This window comes from Protopterus annectens, chromosome 1.part1 (genome assembly GCF_019279795.1).
Source record: "Protopterus annectens isolate FY-2018-M chromosome 1.part1, PAN1.0, whole genome shotgun sequence".
NCBI lineage: Eukaryota > Metazoa > Chordata > Ceratodontiformes > Protopteridae > Protopterus > Protopterus annectens.
The window spans coordinates 1,979,641,347-1,979,664,839 of NC_056726.1; the positions used below are offsets into that span (position 1 = coordinate 1,979,641,347).

The window sequence follows — 23,493 nt, forward strand, 5'->3', positions numbered from 1 at the left end:
CACTGCACCTAGCATGAGCTTATTGGGATTGTGAGTGATACCACTGGCATCACCTATCCCAACGAGCAATGTCACTGTAGTTACAGTGACATGAACAGGAGCCACCCTGACCTGCGTCATCAGTATTATGCAAAGGTTCAGGAGAGAGAGCCTGGAATGTACCATAAGCATTTTATTTTTTCCAGTGTTATCTTCTGCTATCTTAACTGTCATACCTTATTTTCCAGCAGCAGAGGAGCAACAGATGAATATGGTTGAATGTTGCAAAAGGAGAGCGTACCTGTCCCAACAGTGAGAGGTGTATGACTCATATGCCTATCCACAGTATAACTGTGATTGTATTTGTAGCATATGTGTACAATCATTTTTCCTATTATGTCATGCTTCTTCTTTAGGTCTAGTTGTGCATGAGAAGGTGTTGATGTTGTGATCACTTCAGGCTTCACCAGCCAATGCATTTAGACCTTAGGTACCAGTAACAGGGAGGACCGTCTCCTTGCTGTAGGTGATCAAGGGAAATCAGTGGTATCATCTGTCTCTACTTTTTTGGATTTGACAAAGGCTTCTTTCCTGAAAATGGATTAGACTGGTCTTCCCTAATTTCCAAGCATGAGTTGCAGAGGCTTATAGCTGGTGAGGTGTGCTAGCAACTGGTTACCCATCTCATCAATATAGGTTGCCCTCTGGTGTGGTTTCTGGACTCATTCAGCTGGGTGGGCTTGCCCACTGAGCCATTATGAGAGTAGCTGGACCGTAACATCAGACACCCATGTGAGTGATTCCTTGCTCTGTTGCCACCTGGGCCAAGCTAGCTTTCACCCATGACAGGACCCTACTTGCTACTGGTGTTATTCCCCATTCCTTGTTCATTGCCCAGGTCACCATCTGTTCTCTCTCTGAATAGCTGTATTCAGCCATTGTCCTTCCCACCATTTGTGGTTATACTGCCCCTGTTTGTTTGAGTCTGCATTCTGTGTTTTTCTGTCTACACCTGATACCGCCTTTTTTGCTCTAGCTCATCTACAGCTGTCCCTTACTGCTTTCCATGCCTATCCTTTTCTATAAATCTTTCAAACAGAGCCTTTTTCCATCCAAAAAAGTACCCCCCCCCCATCTTTTATACCATATGGTTAACCTTGCGCATTTTTCTCTGCCTGCTCTTATTCCCTTTTCTACTTTCCTGTCTTCCCATTTATTCCCCATTTATACATGAACATGTTTAGCACTTTGCTGTGCATACCACATTGGTCTGTCTGGTGGCCACTAAGTTGGCCAAGCACAGGATGCTGCTGTGTGTGTTACATTGCACACTTCAGCATGGATTGACGCAGCCACATTAATTTTCTTTAGGTGTGATATCCATCATGTCAGTCACACACCCTTCTGTAACACTGTTCCTGCTATAGAACAGCCTAGTGCTATTTGATCAATTATCATGGTACCTCTATTTTTTTAGTTGGTTCTTTGTTCAGTGTAGTGTTACTATTCAATACCTAATACATGCCTGGTTAGCTACGCTGCACAATGAAGTCCCTAAAAACTAGTGCTATATAGGTGCAGGTTGCTTTTCTTTGAATGTCAGTCATACTTTATCTTGCTCAAACCTAGTCAGTTTTCATAGAGTATCACCGGTATGTTTATCTAATAGTAATGCCAGTTTTGACCAAAACTCATAATTATTTAAATATGTTTTGTTCTAATTCAGATTGCATTTACTTCTGCTTCATAAATTATCATTTTCAAAATTTCAGAAAATTGAGGTGTGATGTGCTTTTTTTCCCCATTTTCTTCTTATGCCAATGCTGCTACTTGTGAGACTTGTTCCATTGTTTGGATCAGTTCTATCTACTTATGTACTTATTCTCTGGACTGCAGACAACAAGGACTTGGATGTTTTATGGTAGAACTCTCCTTCATGCACTATTCTAAATTCATGGATTTTGTGTTGTAGACCGTTGTCAGATATAGCAACATCAAGTATTTCCCCTTTTTCAATAGTAGACTTTAATGCACTAATTCCCTATACTTGTTGTGTACGCCAGCTTGTTTTAGGGAATTTGGACTATTAATCTAGACATGTAAAATATAGGACTTCCTTCAACTGAACCCCCATTACTTTATTATTCTCAGTTCAGGTTCACTGCATTTCACAGGAGTGATTTCTGACAGATAGTATAACACCAGTCTTGCTCTTTTCATGAGGTGCATTAACCCTAGACCACTCCAGCTCATTATATTGTAAGTATCACTACCTCACTCCACTTTGAAGTGAGCAATAAAATATGTAAGGTTATTCAAGTTAGTATGCATGAGTAACTGTGACTTAAGTTCAGGTGATTTAGGCAAGTTACTGTAAACTGGATTAGCCACCCTTTTTACAGGTGGAGATCTCAATAAAATACCATAATAGACAGAATCCAAATAATGTTGTTATTTTGATTGTAAGGTATACACAGTAGGTGAAGCAATACATAAGAAAAGGCAGACTGCAAACATTGAATACATGTATTATTGATGTTTTCTAGTTTTATTCCTAAAGCTTATTTATATTACTTGTTCGATCTGCTGTATGCATGCCTTTTTATTTAAATTATATTATACCTAATAATCTTTACCCTCTAGGTTTTAACCAGTGGTTATGACTTCACATCAAGGGGGATAGAGACACAGCTGAATAGATGGGGCTAACTGGTACAGGGTGAAGCTATATAACAGCAGGTCAGTAACATTTTACCTGTGATCAAACAACTGTGGGGTCAGTTGCTTTCACCCACAAGCTGCCTCAGCACCCACTCATTCTTGTCACTTTACTGACTATGTATGCCTCAGATGTTCAGCTGGAATCAACAGGGTCAGTGTTAGGTGAAATGGAGCTCTAGACAATGGAGCTTGTGAGTTATTTGTTGATTGTGTATACCTGCAATAAAAAATAGTAATATCTGCAGTAGTTGTGTCTCAGAGTTGTTTCACACAAAACATAGCCAGCATAAAGTATTTCAACTTGCATAACACAAATATACATTACTGATCTAAAGCCAGAATAACTACTGTTTCACTTGAGCAAGCAATAATGTTGTTGTGTCTTTCGGCTTTTCCCGGTTAGGGGTCGCCACAGTGGAACTCCGGTCCGCTAATGATTGGCAGTAGATTTTTTACGTGCCGAGTTGCCAGCCCTGACGCACAACCTTCAACGAAGGTATGCCCATTCACGCATGTCTCCACACAGAAGACGCTTTAGCTGAGAATCGAACAGGACAACGTTTTACTGTGAGGCGACAACGCTACCGCAGCACCACCACCGCAGTTGAGCAAGCAATAATACTGCCAATTATTTCCGTCCACAGACAGATCCCATACTCAGCAACTATAGCCCATTGCTGACTTTGTCTACCTCCAGTAAAAGTAATAGCCACATAATGTATTTCAACCTTTTCATACCAGCTGTAGACAAGAGTAAAATATTCCAACTTGCATCAGACAAATACACATCAGTGCTCACACATAAGCCTTCACACATGACAATTAGTCACAAATTTTGCCAAACACACATACAAACTATAAATTCTGCTATACCGACTGCAAACAAATTGCTCACACACTAGCATTACATATGGACAAATACAAGCACACACACAAACACACTCACTTTACAGTTTCCACTGAACTGCAAGCAGATACCCTCAGTTTTCATACCCACAATATATATTTAGTTATAATATCTTTCTGCCTGTGTCTGCTGTCTTTTGGGACTTTCTTTGACACAGTAGTTCTGCTGACTTCTTCTTGTCTGCAGTGCCGGTCAAAGAGCTACATTATGACACAATAGAATGAAGCTTGTTTACATAAATTCACATCTCTGCTGTAGCAGCATAGTGGTATTTACATATCATTCTGAGAAGTAAAAGTGCAATTAGCTATTAAGCTGTGCAGCATTTAATTAGAGCTGGAAGGGCAAATAAGACCACCACTAGTAAAGAACACCACCAATAAAACAAATTGTCATTTTTTTTCATTTGTAATATCCTCGAGGTAACAAGTTAGTCATTAGTTTATTGGAACAAATGCAGGAGGCTGTTAGGAAAAGCATTTGGGTGGGGTCCATTCAGATAAGCCTTTTTTCATTTTTCTCAGTTTAACTATATATTTTGTTCTACTGCACTTACCTATCGCATACTATGCTACAGATGTGGTTTAATTTGTGATCCATTGTTGTGTTTACACTTTACAGCTGGACAGAGTTGTTGATGGACAGATTCACCGCAAGTGTCAAGGGAAGTCGCGTCCAAGGCTCTAGGCAGAAACTTCTAATCCAAATGCATCCAAATTCACCAACTAAGTGCTTTCACCATAACAAATGGCTTCTTCAGAGTGAGTGAAAAGCATCCATACCTTACATTAAATACTCAACCAATCATTCAATCATCCAATGAGAAACATTATTGAGCAATTATACAATAATTACAAAAGTTTAAACAACTAGTTAGTATTTAATGTAAGGTATGGATGCTTTTCACTCACTCTGAAGAAGCCATTTGTTATGGTGAAAGCGCTTAGTTGGTGAATTTGGATGCATTTGGATTAAAAGTTTCTGCCTAGAGCCTTGAACGTGGTTCCTTTTATTTCTTACTAGTTTTGTACCCAGTGGGTATTTTTCTTTTTGTGGTATTTGTCAAGGGAACTCACCTGTTCAGAAGAGTTTACTGTTACAGGGCACGCAGAAATTCAGACCTCTTGTCAAGTATGCTTATGTAGGAAGCAGTGAGTTAACTACACTGTCTCTCCTATTGTTTCTGTGTTCTTTACTTTATTTATATGTCACAGGTGGGCCTAAAAATGATTGTTCAACCACAGTTAACAAATATAAATAAATAAGTGCATAAATAAATAAAAAATAACTATATATATAAATAACCTTTCCAGTACTTATCACAGTGAGACTGTATAGCAAGCTACCCTCAGAAGATGAAGGTGGTGGAAATTAACAGATTCTGAAACCGTAATGATTCACAATTACAATTTATGATCTACCTGGCCCTATTCTGTTAGTTAAACATTTGCAAGTGTAGTAATATCATAAAATCCATTCAATGGATCTCAATCTCTTTTGCAAAATAAGTAGAGCATGTTGGACAGATAGGCATGTATCACCGAGAATAACACTTGCATGGAACTGTCTTCCATTCCACGTAAAGCAAAATACTTCTTTTACTCTGTTCCCATAAAATATGGAAAAATGGTTCTCAAATTCACACCTGGCTTAGCACTCCTATTCCCCGCAGATAGGGGAAATGTAAATATCCCATCATATCCTTGTTTGGCCTGTCTTTAAGTTATTTGTATGCAAAGTGTAAGGGCTAAAAACTACCATGGAAATGTCAGGCTAGGCTTCTTAAGATCTTCACAGATCAATAGCCTAGTAAGTATCTATGCATCTGTGATGCTAATTTATTCAGACTGATGCACAGAATAGCATAGATTGTCACCAGGGCAGTTTTGAAACTGTATACAGGTCTAAAGTTATACAGGGAATGCAGGGATGATGTAAGATAACTACAGGCTTTAAATTATTTTTATTGCCTTATAAACAGTTTTTTTTTCAGATAGTTTTGAAGGCTGTGCACGTGTGTGTCTGTGTGTGTGTGTGTGTGTGTGTGTGTGTGTGTGTGTGTGTGTGTGTGTGTGTGTGTGTATGTGTGTTGATGGGAGCAAAATGAAACAGAATGAACATTTATTTTACTCATCCTGTCAGTAGTCTTCTAATATGCAACTTTATGATGTGTATGAGAGAGTGAGAGAATGAATAGACTTCATGCTTTAGTGACTGGCATTTCCAAGCATGTATAAAGAAGTACTGTTTCAAACTGGAAGTCATGAGGCCCAACAGACTACCAGATGTAGTGGTAGAGGTGGGGTTAACACTGTGGTTCAAGGATGCCAAATACAAACTGAAAATGTAAATCAGTTAAAGGTAGGGAAAGGCAGTTGCATAGAAGCTGCCTGCATAACCTTTATGGACTTGATAGCATTTTTGTAATTGCTCCTATTTGTTCTGTTATGTATTTAAAAAAAAAATCTCTGGACTTCTTAAAACCATTTTATTTCTTGTTTTTTACCTGGAGGTAATAAACCCCCCCATTTTGCATATTTGAACTGCTTTTCCTTGCCATATTTTTAAATGCTTTCTTTTCATTGACCAAACTCCATCTCTCTACAGTTTTACTAAACTAGGTGTATTCATGAAAGTGAAGCTGTGGCTTTAATAAATTTGTTTTTTCATTCTATGTTATTCCGTTGGTGTTTGTAGTACTCATGGGTAGCTTGAAACTATGGAAGCATATGCTAACAATTTGGTAGCGTTTGGTCAATGTTGCATTGCATTGCTTTAATATGATTTAATTTTGGTGACAACTGAATATCACCAAGCTCATGGCACTAGAAAGTAATTAAGAAAACAGTTATACAGACATACTGTTAGGCCACAAATCTTATCATTCCCCATGTACAGTGTTGTCTGTTCTTTTGACAAACAGAAATGTATCATAGCATTTTCAAAATCCTGTTTTATGTCTTTACAGTTGATTCTGATGATGCCACTTCATGTAATGTTAGTCTGCTATCATCTACACCAACATCTTCTAGTAGCACTTATGCGAAAGAGACAATTTCAACTCCACCTCCTTCTCCTTCTGTCTCTAGTGGGCTCATGGGAGTTGGGTAAGACATATCCTTTTTCACTTTATATTGAATGTAAATGACGGGATATGAATGAATCAGCTTGAGTTCATCTCAGAATTATGTACTTTACTAAATTATGTAACTTCAGAATTTCCTTTTTCTGTATTTATCTGTGTTTAAACATTTGTAATAAATCCACTAGATTATAATACTTTTTGCATGCTTTCATTTTGCATTGTTTTGGGAATAGTTTCTCTGGTTTCTCTTGACCATGTTGGTATCGTTAGGCATATAGTTTGATGTCCTTCCATTTCACATTTGCAGTATTCTTTACAATAGGTATCCCTTGCCAAAGGAGTCTTAAAATTCGGCCAGTATACCAAAGTCTTTAGATTGCTAAGAGTAGGGGGGGGTTCATGTTATCCAGAAAGGGTAAATGCCAGTGTGGGAGACAGATTCCCCACAAAGACCATCACGAGCAGTGTTTATTTTGTGTCGGTGGTACCCACAACCAGATGTTCTATTTGTCAGGCTTTCGTTCCAAAGACTCTGTATAGTCGATATTTGGCAAAAGATGATATGGAAGGAATTTCTCGTTCTGAAGGTCAGCCGTCCATAAAAAAGAAGGCCAGGAAAGCTAGGTCTAATTCTTCAGCTGTGCCACCTCTGTCTGACATCTCTCTTGAGGCTAGTGAAAGTCCGGAGGATAACCCGGCCCTTTTGTTAGATTCTTCTGCCACAACCACTTTGGTGGCCAGCATGGATCTGACATCAGCATGTCCCTGAAGGCTTTGCAGATGTCTGCTGCAGATGTTCAAGGGGCCTAGGGGTGTTTCTTAGATTTTGGTTAGGGAGGAGGTACCAACTACCATTGTGGAGTGTTGTAGAGGGTCTGAGCTTTCTACGTTTTATAAGGCAGACATCCCTTCAAAAAAGAAACAAAAGACAAAGCATGTTTCTCCTGCTCCTAAGGACCTTCAGAGTGACTGGCAGTTTGTTCAATGCCTTTATGGCCTTGAAGCCTCCTCAAGGAGTTTCAGTTCCAGCCCCACCCCCACCCCCACCTTGGTCTTCTACTCCTCTTAAGAGGATTTCTGAGGAGTACGGGGATTCAGATGATGGATCCCTTGCTTATTCTTCCCAGATTCCTTCTCCCTTAGACTATGGTTCTGAGGAAGAGGAGTCCATTAGCCCCAACACTCCTTTTGAGGAGATTTCCTTTGAGGACACAATTTCCAAAATGATGGATTTTTTAAATGGGATTGTGCCCAAGTCTCTGAGGTCCAGAAAAGGTATTACGAGCTTCTGCAAATGGACTCTCCTAGACCTTATGTTGTTCCTGCTGTTTTGACTGCCTTGTTGGATGCCTTCTCTACTGCATCGCATGCTCCTAATTCCCAGCCCCCTGCCTCCAAAAAAACCTGATAGATTTTATAAGGTACCTGATAATTGCAAATTTTACAAAGTTGCTTCCTTCTTGTAAGGACAGCAGAGCTGTGGAAAGGCTGGGTAAGAAGGTATATAGCTTCACTACCCTTGCTTTCAGGTCTGTCAATTATCAGACCAGTATGACTAGATGTATTTTAGCTCGTCTTTCTCATACATGTCAGGTTATTTCTGACCTTCTTGATTCTGAGGGGAAGACTTCTGCCCTCTCCTTGTTTGGGCCTTCCTCCCAGGTAGCTCACCATTCTATTAAGTGCAGCTATGATGCAGCAAATGCTTCTTCTAGAGCTGCTGCTTTTGGATCTGCATGAGAAGATATTCTTGGCTTCGGCTTCAACCTTTGCCTAATGATATTAAGGCTAAGTTGATGGATGCTCCTCTAGATAACAAATCTTTACTTGGTGCTGCTGCTGATTTGTTAAAATCCCTGCAGGAAAACGGTAAGGCTTTGTAAGAGCTGAAACATATCTTTGTTTTTCCTGTGCCTAAATTTCAAAGGAATTACCCGAATAAGCCATCTTTTGTACGTAGGCAGTCTCACCCTCCTCCTAAAGGTAAAAAGAGTGGAAAAAGGGCTCCTCCTGCTAAAGCTATGCAGACTACTCCTAAACAGAAATCTCCTTTTCCTAACAAACCAAGTGCTGTCTGAATATCCTGTTCTTCTCAGCGACATTCATCTTTCTCTTCATCTTTCCCTGTCCCTTCCAATTTGCTTACAGATTACTCAGGATTCCTGGGTTCTGTCCATTATTCACCCAGGGTGTTATATGGCCTGGAAATCTATTCCCCTTCTTGGGCATTCCTCAGCCTCCTCAGGAACAATTGGCTTTCTTTTCAGGGATGCCTCAGGGTCTTTTGATTCAGGAAACTATTCAGGAGGTTCCTGTTTCTCAAAGGGGAAAGGATTTTAATCCAGAGTATTTTTGGTCCTCAGGGAAGAAGGAACTTAGAGACCCATTCTGGATCTTTCTCACCTGAACACCTTTTAGAAGGCTCGTACTTTTTGGATGTTGTCCCTTCAGATGTTGTTCCAACTGCTGTTTCCTCAGGCTTTTCTGGTATATTTAGACCTCAAGGATGCTTATCTTCATATTGCTATTCATCCCTTTTTTAGGAAGTTTTTACATTTCTCTGCTGTTCTTTTTCTTTCAGCTGTTCCTGTTAGGGGTTGTCACAGCATATCATCTGTTTCCATTTCTTCTTGTTCTCTGCATCTTGCTCTGTCAAACCAACCACCTACATGTCCTCTCTCACCACATCTGTAAACGTTATCTTAGGTACTTCTGTTTTCCTTTTACCTGGCAGCTCCATCCTTAGCATCCTTCTCCCAATATACCTAGCATCCCTCCTCAGCACATGTCCAAACCAATGGAATCCCGCCTTTCTGGCTTTGTCTCCAAACTGTCCAACCTGACCTGACCACATACTCATTTCTAACTCTGTCTATCCTTGTCACAACCAGTGCAAATTGTAACATCTTTAACTCTGCCACCTCCAGCTCTGATTCCTGTCTTTTCATCAGTGCCACCGTCTCCAACTCATATAGCCTAGCTGGTCTCACTATCATCTTGTAGACCTCCCCTTTCACTCTTACTGATACCTGTCTGTCACAAATTACTCCTGACACTCTCCTCCACTCACTCCACCCTGCCTATACTCCCTTCTTCATCTATCTTCCACAGTCACCATTACACTGAATGGTTGATCCCAAGTATTTAGACTCATCCACCTTCTCCAACTCTACTCTGTACATAGGTTCATAGGTAGGTACTAGGCTATTGGCCCTAGGGCCTATATAAGCCTAGCCAAAGGTACCCTGGCGTTCGCCACCCAAGAAAATTATTTTCCTGTGCCACTGTCGAGCAGAGCCACAGAAGTGATCCCCGGGGTGAATTTCCTATCTCCCATCCAATCATCAAGATTTTTCTTGAAGAGTGCTAATGAGGAGCTTTGTTTGATATAGATAGGTAGTTTCTTCCAGAGTATGGGAAGTCTCTGGGACAGGAATCTATCCCTCCAGCATGTTCTGTTTATTGTGGTGACGAGGTTTAGGTCCCTAGAGCGTGTAGCTCGTAGGGATTGGGATTTCTTTAAGTGGAGCATGTCTAAAAGCTCTGGGTTTGACATAGCTTTGTGTGTTAGGCAGAGATCGCCTCTGAGTTGGTGATATGCAACGGAGTAAAGCTGCAGTTTTTTGAGACGGTCTGCGTAGGGCATCTCTTTGAGGCCGGTAATCCTCTTTGTGAGGTATTTCTGTGACCTTTCCAGTTGTTGTAGATGTCTTGTGAGGTACATACCAAAAGGGGCATTGTACTCTATAATGGGTCTAATGAGTGACGAGTAGAGGGGAACAATGACCTCTTTTTTCCTGGATGAGAAACCTTTTGTGATGAGGTGTGCCACATAGAAGGATTTCCTGACTACTGTGGCAATGTGATTATCAAAGGAGAGACTACTGTCCACCTGTGTCCCAAGGTCTCTTATCACACTTTCGGTGTTAAGTAGACTACCACCTATGTGGTAGTTCATGGGTAATGAGTTTTTACCAAAAGGAATTACAATGCACTTTTTGGCATTGAGCTTGAGACCATGGCTTTGACACCAGGCATCTGTCTCAGCAAGGCCCTTTTGTAGGATGTCCACATCTTTTGGAGTTTTGATTATGGCTCCTAGTTTGCAGTCATCTGCGAACTTCGTTAGCCAAAGACCTTTTGTGTTGGCCTGTACTTCAGAGAAGTAGATAACAAACAGGAGAGGATCCAGGACTGAACCCTGTGGTACTCCACTTGTCACTGGTCTGAAGTTGGATTTGGAGTCTGCTACTTTCACAGTGTGGGTTCTGCCAGTGAGCCAGTTGGCAACCCATCTTGAGACATAGGGATTTATACCTAGTTTAGTGAGTCTATCTATAATTCCAGAGTGGGGGATGGTGTCGAAAGCCTTGGTAAGATCTAGATAGGCTGTGTGAACCACCTTACCCTCATCTACGGCTTTGGTGACTGCTTCAAAGAAGTCTATCAGGTTTAGGAGACATGATCTGCCTTTTACAAACCCGAACTGGGTGGGGTCCTGAGTTTGGAGATTACCAATGTCATTGTTTATAAGTTCCATGATGACACGCTCCATAGCCTTGCAGACCAGGCTCGTTAGGCTAATGGGGCAGTAGTTTCCGGGGTCTGTGGTGGCTCCCCCTTTGTGGAGTGGGATAACTGTCGCTGTGCGCCATTCACTGGGCACATAGCCTGAGGTGAGGCTATGATTGAACATGGTACTTAGGTGGGGTGCCAGTTCGTTCTGTAGTTCATGTAGAACGCAGCCTGGGATGTCGTCAGGTCCCATGGATGCTGTGTTCTTGGCTTTGGATAGTGTGTTTTTTACCTGTGCAGCCGTGATTACAGGAACTTTGCATTCTTCTGGTATAGAGATGGGCCCTTTAGGGGATGACAGAGGGTAAAGTTAGCACTGAACCTATCTGCCAGGATGTTGGCAATATCCGTTGGTTCTGTATATTTAGTGCCATTGTGCTGTAACTCAGAGCAGATCTGAGTGTTGCCATTGAGATTCTTGACATAGCTATAGAATGCTTTGTGGTTGTCTTTAGAGTCAGTGGCGATTTTGTTTTCATAACTAGCTTTGGAGGATTTTATGAGGGATCTCAGCTTCTTACTGAAGCTGGCCAGGAGTTTCTCCAGTCACGGATTTTACTCTTTTTTTTTGCAACAGTTTCTTTCTTCTGTTGTAGAGTTTGTTTATGGCAGGGGACCACCAGATTGTCTTCCTTTTTTGGAGGATAGCATCTTGGTTCTGTTAGGGATTGCACGATCCATGCACTCATGTAAGTGCTTATAAAGTGCATTTGTGTAGGATTCAGCAGTCATACCTCTATTGTCCGTCAGCATGGGTGTCGTGAAGTTTGCCACTTCTGTCTTAAGAAGCGTAAAGTTGGCTTTGGAGAAATTTTTTACTGTGGTTTCCCTAATGGGGGGTGGGGGAGGGATGTGGATGTCTAGGGTGATTAGCTTATGGTCGGATCTGACGAACAAGGAATTGACCTCTGGTGTGGAGCACCGGTTGCCCATGTTGGTAATAACCAGGTCTAGGATATTGCTGCCCCTGGTGGGGGTGTGGATAAGTTGATCCATGGCATTGGAATTTATATATTCCAGAAAACGTTGAGCACAAGAGTTGGTACATGAGTAGTTTTCCCAGTTAATGGTAGGGTAGTTGAAATCACCCATTATTAGGGTGTTAGGTTGTACCCTAATATTTTCCAGTGTATTAAGAAATGAGGAGTGGGAATCCTGGGGCATGGTGGGGGATCTGTAGCAAGCTACAATCTGATTGCGGTCTTGCCCAGAGTTAGTTGCACTTGGATAATCTCGGATGCATTATGCTGAGCAACTAGCCTGGAGGTGTGGATATCCTTAATGAATATGGACACGCCTCCGCCTTTAGTATTTCGGTCCAGGTTAGGTGGCCGAAAGGTGTGGTATGAATTATAGCCTGGTAATGCAGGGGTACTCTCTGGAGCCTTGAACCAGGTCTCTGTCACTGCACAGATGTCGATGTTCTCCATTTTAAGGAGTGCCTCGAGAGAGTGCATTTTGAGGTTTAGACTTCTAGCATTGAGTAGCAAGGGTCTATATTATATCCTCGAACTCTTAAAAAAGCGAACGCTGATTGATCTAACTTATTTTCGCGAAACTGCAAAATATCAAAGCAGCAGAAACTCGAATTTTTTCCTAGGGAAAGAATTCGGTTGTCCGTTTCTGTTGCTTCGGTATTTTCAGTGTTATGGTGGAAAGTTACCGGTCGGATTCAGGTAAGTGTGCGATTGTGTGGATGTGAGTGTTAGGGTGATTTAGGTGAGTTAGGGTTAGGGCTCGGGTTAGGTGTGTGTGCGATTGAGTGGACATGAGGGTTAGGATGGATTTAAGTGAGTTAGGGTTAGGGAGCGAGTGAGGTGAGTGTGCGATAGTGACGGACCTTAGGGTTAGGGTTTGGGTTAAGGTAAGTGGGTAGTTAGTGGTGTGTGCATAGTTTAGTGTAGGGTTAGGTATCAGATCTTAGGTGTATCTGTGTGGATTTATGTTTGTTTGGTGTGCTTGTGTTGTGTGTATGTGTTTTGGATCAGCGATTTTTTTCCCTGGGAATAAAAATCGCTGATCTGACAGTTCGAGATTGTAAGCTTTCGCTTAAATTAGGTCGATCAATCAGCATTCGCTTTTTTAAGCATTCGATGATATAATATAGACCCGAGTAGCAATACCCTCAGATTCTTCTTGCCTGTACCCGTTAGGGTGGTGAATTTGTCATTTGAACCTTGCTTAAAAAAGGCACTATAGGGGTGGCTAGAGCCTTAGCCAGTATCCGGAATCCCAGGGGCGACAGGTGCAGGCCATCTCTGACAAAGCATCATGGCTTGTCGATCATGTCATCCCAGGCAGACAGATACTGGATCCCCTTAGAATGACACCAGAAGCTTAGCCAATTGTTGAAATCAATCATTTTGTCCTTGTACTGTGGTATCATTCTGGGTGATGGCAGGATGCTACTCAGGGCTAGGGTCATACCTGCCTGGGCTACAAGATCGGACAGCTCCTCCATGTCCCTTTTCATGTAGTCCAAGGAGGTACGTCTCAGGTCATTCACACCAACATGGACAATGACAGAGTCATATTTGTACTTGTTGTGGAGTGACCTGAGTGCATGCATTATGTGGCGGATGCTGGCACCCGACAGGCAGCTGACAGTAACTTTCTCCTTGTTTAGCCTGGTGAGTGGAACATCAGTGTGCCTGACTATAGAGTCACCTATGACTAGAGTGTTGGGTACGTTGTTATGCCTTATGGGCTGTGGTTGAGTGGCACACTGAGTTTGTGGGCTATGTGTCATTTGGGTTGTGTTGCAGGGTAGAGGTTGCTTGTGCTTCTGCTTTGGAGGTCCCTGTTGCTTGGGCAGGTTTACTGAGAGCCTCCACGAATGTAGGTGTGTGTTTTGTGTTTCTATGTGTGTGTTTTGGTGGTGTAGGTTTTGAGGGACTATGTGCTGAGTGTGGTGTGGTGCAAGTGTTTACCTTCTCCTTTTGACTGTCTAGTCCAGTCTTGGGTGAAGAGAGTTTTGCTTCCAGTTTGGCTATATAAGTGCATCTCTCACAGGTTGTAGTGTTGGGTGGTAGGAGGAGAGGGTTGTCTGTGTACATGAGGCAATTACTGCATTGCCCCAAGATGCCTAGATTCATCAGGTAGACAGGAGAAAACACCGGGAGCTGACCCTTAGACATGCCTGGATAGGTGCTTATTTGTTAAGTTCTAGAAACTGTTTTCCTCTAGACAGTGAGGAACGTTGAGTGCTGTAGTAATTTGTAGCTTATTTAGTGCTTACAATAAGTTCTGAACAAGTGCTGAAACAAAAAACTGGCTAATTCTAAGAAACAAAATTAAGCTAGAAGGCTTCCCTCCAACACAGAAAGGCTTGGGGGCCTAGAAGCCTACAAATAGTCCTGGAGACAGCAAATCTATATCCAGGCTAGACTACCCACAGGAAAGGCAGGAAACAAGTTTAGAAAAAGTTTTTTTTTTTTTTTTTTTTTTTTTTTTAGTGGAAGAGAGAAAGGAGTAGCAGAAACTAAGCTGATTGGCCTCCTCCCCATTCCTCTGTCCTCTCTCTCATTCACACACATATGTATTCTATCTTAGTCCTACTGACCTTCATTCTTCTCCTCTATTATTTAGAGCATATCTCCACCTCTCCATGGTCTCCTCAACCTCTTCACTACTCTCACTACAGATCACAATGTCATCTGCAAACATCATAGTCCACGGGGACTCCTGTCTGATCTCATCTGTCAACCTGTCCATCACCATTGCAAATAAGAAAGGGCTCAGAGCTGATTCTTGATGTAATCCCACCTCCACCTTGAATACTTCCGTCTCTCCCACTGCAGACATCACCACTGTCACACTGCCCGTGTACATATCCAGTACCACTGTTACATACTTCTCTGCCACTCCCGACTTCTTCGTACAATACCACAATTCCTCTCTAGGCACCCTTTCATATGCTTTCTCTAAGTCCACAAAGACACAATGCATCTCCTTCTGACCTTCTGTATACTTCTCCATCAACACCCTCAAAGCAAACATCACATCTGTAGTTCTCTTATCATAGAATCTTAGGAAGTCGCTAGGCTATTGGCCCTGAGGCCCTTATAAGCCTAGCCAAGAGTTTAGCCCATGCATAGACAAATCAGAATCTGATGCCTCTGTCCAGCAGAGACATGGGTGGAATCCCAGGGATGTGTTTTCTATTTCACATCCAGTTATCCAGATTGCGCTTAAAAAGGGGTAAAGAGATACTCTGCTTGATGTGGAGAGAGAGTCTATTCCATAGATGGGAGAGTCGCTGGGATACAAATCTGTCCCACCAGCAAGTCCTATTGATGTCACAGACCAGGTTGAGTCCACGTGTGCAGTTACTTGAGTGGAGTTTGACTTGTGGTTACGCAGCAGTCCCATCAAGGCGGGGTCCGAGATGATGTATGCCATACAGAGGTCACCTCTGAAGAGTCTGTATGAAACAGAGTAGAGGCACAGGGCTTTTAGCCTATCTGTGTGTGGTAGATTTTTGAGGCCCTGGATTCTCCTGTTGAAGAACCTCTGTGGTCTCTCCAGCTGCTGCATGTGCTTTACGAAGTACATGCTGAATGGGGCGTTGTATTCAATAATGAGCCTTATAAGGGAAGAATACAGGGATGTTATGACCTCCTTGTCCCTGGATGAGATACCCTTACTTATGAGGTAGGCCATGTAGAAAGTTTTCCGTACAATGGAAGCAACATGGTGGTCAAAAGTCAGGCTGCTATCAATCTGAGTACCAAAATCCTTCACGACTGACGGTGCTTAAAACATTATTATTAATGTGATAATTTTTGGGGACATCTCTCTCCCCAAAGGGGATGATGATGCATTTTTTTGTATTCAGCTTGAGGCCATGTTTCTGGCACCAGTCATTTGTTTGGGTGAGACCCTCTTGAAGGATGTCCACGTCACTAGAGGAATTGATGACAGGTCTCAACTTGCAGTCATCTGCAAACTTGGTCAGCCATAGCCCACTGGTTTTGGCCTGTATCTCAGAAAAGTATATCCCAAATAACAGAGGCCCTAAGACCAAACCCTGGGGTGCGCCATTCAATATGGGTCTACTGTTTGAGGTGACTTCCCCTATTTTGACTAGGTGGGTTCTATCAGTGAGCCAGCTGGCTACCCATCTAGTAACATACAGATTGAGAGAGTTTATCTGTTATGCCCGAGTGGGGAATAGTGTTGAAGGCTTTGGCCAGGTCAAGATAGGCGGTGTACACTGTCTTCTCCTCATCCATGGCTTTGGTGACTGTCTCAAAAAAGTCGGCCAAATTTAACAGACATGACCTCCCCTTCACAAAGCCAAACTGTGTGGGATTGAATATTTGACAATGTCCTTGTTAATAAGGTCTATGATAATCCGTACCATGGCCTTGCAGATCAGGCTGATGGGTCTATAATTTCCTGGATCAGTGGATGCTCCATCTTTGTGTAAAGGGATGACAGTGGCTGCCCTCCACTCAGCTGGGACAAAACAGGTACTCAGGCTTTGGTTGAATAGGGTGCCTAATGGTGCTGCAATTTCCTGCCTGAGTTCAGGTAGGATGCAGCCTGAGATGTTATCAGGTCCCATGGAGACTGTATTTTTTGCCTTTGAGAAAGCAGTGATGACCTGATGCCTAGATATAAGGGGAAGGGGGCAGGTACTGGGAATGTCCTGATTTACTGATGGGGGGACAGAGGGGTGAAATTTTTACTGAATCTGTCAGCCAGCAAGTTTGCTATATCTACGGCATTTGTATATGTGGTGTCCTTGACCATCAGTTCTGAACAGATCTGGGTGCTACCTTTGAGGTTACGGACATATGTGAAGAAGGCCTTATGATTGTCTCTAGTAGATGTGGCCAATTTGAACTCAAAGTTTGCTTTGGAGGATTTCACTAGTGCTTTTATTTGCTTGTTTAGGCTAAGGAGATATTGCTTCCAGGCATGAAATCGTACTACTGCTCACTAATCATCACTTCCCTTCTTAATCTGGCTTCCACTACTCTTTCCCATAACTTCATGCTGTGGCTGGTCAGTTTTATCCCTCTGTAGTTACTGCAGCTCTGCACATCACCCTTATTCTTAAAAATTGGTACCAATACACTTATTCTCCACTCTTCAGGTATCCTCTCACTTCCAAGATTTCATCAAACAATCTGGTTAAAAGCTCCACTGCTTTCTTTCCTAAACACCTCTATGCTTACACAGGTATGTCATGTGGATCGTGCAAACCCCACGCCTCCAAGTACAGTATGCCCAGCCAAACCAAAACGAAAGAAAACACAATAGGCCAGCATGTGCAGCTATAAATATTTTTAATATATAATAGTAAGACTTAGGGCATGTAGTGCCACTAGAAACATTTAATCCAATTCAAACTGGTTTTGGCTAAGCAGCCTTCCTCAGTGAAAAAGCAAAAAAATGTCATGTGGACCAACAGCCTTTCCATTCTTCATCCTCTTCATAGCTGTCCTTACTTCCTCCTGGTTAATCCATTGCACTTCCTGATTTACTATTCCCACATCATCCATCCTTCTCTCTCTCTCTTTCCCATTCTCTTTATTCATCAGCCCCTCAAAGTACTCTTTCCATCTGCTTAACACACTCTCTTCATTTGTCAGTATGTTTCCATCATTAAGCTTTATCACCCTAACCTGCTGCACATCATTCCCAGCTCAGTCCCTCTGTCTAGCCAATTATACAAGTCCTTTTCTCCCTCCTTAGTGTCCTTTCATGCAACTCGCTGTATGCCTTATCCTTAGCCTTCACCACCTCTCTCTTCACCATACACCTCATCTCTTTGTACTCCTTTCTACTTTCTTTATTTCTCTAACAATCCCACTTCTTCTTCACCAACCTCTTATTCTGTATACTCTCCTGTACTTCCTCATTCCACCACCAGGTCTCCCTGTTCTTCCTCTGTCCAGATGTCACAACAAGCACTTTTCTAACTGTTTCCCTTACCACCTCTGCTATGGCTGCCCAGCTATCTGATAACTCTTCATTGCCACCCAGTGCCTTCCTTAACTCTTCCCTGAACTCCACCTTACTGTCATCCTTTTTCAACTTCCACTGTTTGATCCTTGACACTGCCCTCACTCTCCTCCTCTTTTTCTTGATTGCCACCGTCATCCTACAGACCACCATCCTATGCTGCCTAACTACGCTTTCCCCTGTCACCACTTTGCAGTCTCTACTCTCCTTCAGAATGGCCCTCCTACATAGGATATAATCCACGTGTGTGCATCTTCCTCCACTCTTGTACTTCACCCTATGCTCCTTCCTCTTCTTAAAAAACATATTCACCACAGCCATGTCCATCCTTTTCGCAAAATCCACTTCCATCTGACCTTCTGCATTCCTCTCCTTAACATCATACCTTCCCATCACCTCCTTATTCCCTCTGTTCCTTTCACCAACATACCCATTGATATCCACTCCAATCACCAGTCTCTCACCCTTGGGTGCACTCTTCACCACTTTATCCAACTCACTCCAAACTTTTTCTTTCTCATCCACTGCACATCCAGCTTGTGGAACATATGCACTAACAACATTCATCATCACACCATCAATTTCCAGATTCATAAACAGCATTCTGTCTGACACTCTTTTCACCTCCAAAACACTCTTGACATACTGTTCCTTCAGGATAACCCCTACCCCATTTCTCCTCCCATCCACACCATGGTATAACAGTTTGAACCTGCCTCAGATACACCAGGCCTTACTCCCTATTCCATCTGGTCTCTTGCACAAACATCAACCTTCTTTCTCTCCATCATATCAGCTAGTAGTTTACTTTTACCAGTCATACTGCCAAAATTCAAAGTTACTACCCTCACTTCCACACTCCTAACCTTCCACCTCTCCTCCTGCCTCTGGGCATGCATGCCTTCTCCTTCTTCTTCTTCTTCTTCTTCTTCTTCTTCTTCTTCTTCTTCTTCTAACAGTAGCCCAATTTCCACCAGCACCCTGTTGGCTAACAGTACTGGTGGATGTTATTGTTAACTGAGACATCGACTGATCTGGTATGGAAATCTGTATTGTTGTCCACATATTTGATCTGGCAAAAATTTTACACCGGATGCCATTCATGACATAACCCTTCCCATTTATCTGGGCTTGGGACCGGCACGAAGAAATGCACTAGCTTGTGCATCCCCAGTGGCTGGGTTTACATTTCTCTGTTGCTTCCTGGAATTTTCAGTTCTCTGCTTTGCCCTTTGACCTTTTTACTGTCCCAAGCGTACTCACCAAATGTCTCGCTACTGTGATTGCTTTTTGCAAACCAACAAGGATACAGGTCTTTCCCTACCTAGACGGTCTAGTGTTTCGAGCCTCCTCACCAGAGATTCTTCTATAGGATCATCACTTTGCCATTTATCTGTCTTGCAAAGCATGGGGTTCACAATAAATTTACAAAACTCTTTTCTGACTCCTTCACGCTATCATGTCTTTCTGGGGTCCAGGATCCAGACTGTTCCTCTGCTGGCATCCCTGCCTTCTCCCAAGGCCTTGACTCTGATTACTTTCTTTCAGTCCCTTCTTCCTCTGGACTCAGTCACAGCAAGGGAGTATATGAGAGCTCTGGGATTTATCGCCTCTTACCATTCCTATGCTCCCTGTAGCCAGACTTCACATGAGAAAACTTCAGTGGTTTCTAAAGACAGTTTGGCTTTAGCATTCTCATCTTTACAATTCCCTAGTCCCTCTTCTTCCTTGCCTCAAGCTGAAATTTCATTGGTGGATTCAGCAGTTAACACTCAATCCAGGGATTCCTTTTCAGCCTCCTCTTCCCTCTCAAGAGCTGTTCACAAATGCTTTAGATGTGGGATGGGACGCAGCCTTCGGCTCTCTAAAGATGCAGGGCCTTTGGTCACCTCTTCAAAAGAAAGACCACATCAATATGAAAGAGATGAGACATCTTCTGTTGGCTCTTCAAGCATTTCACCCTCTGTTCTGTCCAGGACCACTCAAAGTTTTTACAGACAATACCACAGTGATGTGGCACGTCAACAAGTGGGAGGTGGGGGTGGGCAAGATCTTATCTCCTGTGCAGTTTGGCTGTTCTAGTGTGGGAACTAGCTGTCCACTGTCGAGTGACATTTCAGGCAGTTTACATTCCCTCAGGTCAGAACATTGTGGCAAACTCTCTGAGCAGGTCCATAACAAATCTCATGAGTGGAAGCTTCACAGTGATGTGTTTCTGGACATTGTCCACCAATGGGATACTCTTCAAGTGTGTCTTTTTGCTTCTGTTCTGAACAGACAACTTCCCCTTTTTTTGTACCAGAGCTCCATGCCCTCTGTTTTTCCTGGAAGGGATATTTCTCGATGCCTTCCCTCCACTTCCTCTCAATCTAAAGGTCCTGTTCAAAATACAACAGGATGCTCCCAAATCTTGCTGGTGACTCCCTTTGGCCCAGACAGCATTGGGTCCCTCTTCTTCTGCATCTAGACTTTTTTCTACATTTGGTCAAGGGCAGTCATCGCAGGTTACCTCACAGGGTGGACCTACTCACACAAGACAAGAGATCTATCATCCATCCCCACCTGACACTGCTGGTAATAGGATTTTGATTCCATATAGACACCTTTTTTTCTGGGGATGTGCTTAGGGTCCTGCAGGAGGCCAGGAAGCCCACCACAAGGAAGTCCTACTTATCCAAATGGAAGAGTTTTTCGGTCTGGTGCCTTTTGCATAACCTGGATCCACTTTCTTTGGATGTTCCTTTGGTTCTATCTTATTTGTGTGAACTGATCAATGCTGGGTTGGCATATTCTTCTGTTAAGATCCACTTGTCATCTACTTCTGCTTGTCTGCCTTTATCTCCCCCTTTCTCTTCTAAATTTGAGGCTAAGCAGTTTCTTAAATGTGTCCTTCATATCAGACCTCCCAGGAAGCCTCTATCTTCTCCATGGGATCTTAATTTTGTTTTGGAGAAATTGAACCAGGCTTCTTTTAAGTCTGCAGCTACAGCTTCTTTACAGCATTGTTCTTGGAAGACTGTACTTTGGTTGGCTCTGACTTCTGCCAGATGGGTATCTGAGCTTCAAGCCCTTATGGCTTGTCCTCCTTCTTTGGTTTTCCATAAGGACAGGGTGTCCCTTCGTACTAATCCTTCTTTTATGCCCAAAATGGTGAATGAGTTGTCTCTTAATCAGTCTATTAATTTGCCCGCTTTTTTCCCATCTCTGCAATCTGCTAGTGTCAGGGTTCTGCACACTTTGGATGTGCATAGACACCTCAGATCTTATTTGGATAAGACTAAGTATTTTCATAAATGTGATCAGCTTTTTGTTTCTTTTCATGCTAGGTCTTTAAGAGTGGCTGTTTCCAAGCAAACTATTTCTTCTTGGATATCTAAAGCCATTTAATTTTGTTATTTTTTCATGGCAAGAGCCTTTCTTCTTCTGTTAAGGCTCATTTTGCTAGGGCTGTGGCTTCTTCTGGTGCTTTTTTTCAAGGGTTTGGATACTAACTCTATTCCTGAGGCAGCTACCTGGACTGCATACATTTACCAAGCACTATAAGTTGGATGTGATATCTAGAGCCAGAGCTAGTTTTGCTAGGGCCATTCTTCATGGGTTCCTATACGGCTCTGCTGGTCCTTTCTCCTCCATCCTGAGCCTTTGCACTCTTCCTGTTGTAAGGAATACTGCAACAGTGAAATGGAAGGACATATTACAGTTGTGTAAGAATTTACCACAACAGTAGATGTCCTTCTCTTCACTGTTGTAGTATTCACTCCTTCCCTCCTCCACCTGGTCCTTTTTTCTTCTGGATGTGCTGGTTACCTCTTTGATCCTTGGACTGGTATTCCTACTGAGGCTTTCAGTTCTAAGGATGGTATGTCCAGACGTCACCTTCATGCCCTGGACTGTACACATGGAGCATATATGTGATGTACGGCTTTGATATACTGGCCAGACATTGGGCCGCCCTTGGCAGGGGATCCCTATTGTAAGGAGTACTACAGCAGTGAAGAGAAGGACATCTGCCATTATGGTAAGTTCTTTCCTAGGGGAGATCCAAGATGGTATTTCAACAGACTAACACAAAGTCATCATCCTCTTCTCAAATTTATGTAACTCTCTCTTTTGAGAAAACTTCCAATTTGCATTGTATTGATGTTTGTTTAGCAGATAAGAATTCTTCCCACTTGTGTTTTTGTCTCTTGGCATATGACACTGAATTGGGCAGCTCCGTGAAAAGACCTTCAAGTCTTGCAGGATGACCCAATTCATCCTGGCAGTAATAGTGTAAGTGTCCTTTTTTGAGAGCTTCCAGTTTCTGACTGGAGTCTTGTGTATATGTCCACTTAATCCATTTTTAATGCAAATTGCTCTACTTTAAGACTAATTCAGGATACTGCCTGTGTGATGTCATCTACTATGTACTGATTCCCCTTTCTGGGAGTTTAGTATACTTGCCTGAGAGTTTTGATCTGAAATTTCAGCTTTCTTTGGCAGACATATGCTGCTTAACCCTGATAAATTTTATCTCATAGTTGAATATAGTTTTCCCAAAACTTCAGCCCAATAAATGAAAAAAAGAAAGATTTTTTTTTTTTGCAGGAGCAAGTCCCTCCCAACACCCACTCATTTGGTGGTAGTGGGGGGTTTGTCTCCACACCTTCTTGACTTATATATATTAACTCAACAGTTGTGCGACCACAGAGAAAAAATAAAAGCTCAAAAACTGCAACCCACTGTCTGTGCATAAACAGAAACAATGTTGGCAGTGCTTCCCTGTGGGGAACAGCAATCTAGAAGTTGCATATTGATGAAACTAACTCACTAAAGTCGAAACCTTGTCCACTTATCTCTAAAGCAAGGTTAGAGAAGCTACATGTTTTTTTGTGTGTGGGAGATTATAAGCACAGCCATAAAATGTTCAAAATAGTATGACATGCCATGCATCCTAATGGGATTCATAATGACAAGAGAATGAGTCACTCCATACAAATGAGCCACATGGATTATGCAAATGAAGGATTTCAAAATGGCAGACTTACTCAAAAATGTATTAAATGGTAGCACTGCGGGGTGACATGCACCCATTTTGAATACTTCATTTTGTAGTGTACATGAATGGGTCTTACTAGGAATAGCAGCAGTAGCACAACAGAACATATTGAGAACTACTGCTGGAGACTTTGCTAACTGAATTGTGAATCACAGACATTAGTCTCAGTGGTGGAGGTACAGGACCTGGTTGTTCTGTGTCACCCACAAGTGG

The 23,493-nt window shown here is 42.5% G+C and overlaps 1 protein-coding gene across 2 annotated transcripts in view; it reads left to right on the plus strand.

Annotated features, from left to right (window-relative positions):
• LOC122813124 (phosphofurin acidic cluster sorting protein 1-like) overlaps positions 1-23,493 on the plus strand; it is a 3,500,289-nt gene that overhangs the window by 3,188,084 nt on the left and 288,712 nt on the right. For both annotated transcript variants that reach the window (XM_044085266.1, XM_044085275.1), the window contains one exon: positions 6,576-6,714. In XM_044085266.1, coding sequence (XP_043941201.1) covers positions 6,576-6,714 — 139 coding nt within the window. The remainder of the gene's footprint in view (positions 1-6,575; positions 6,715-23,493) is intronic.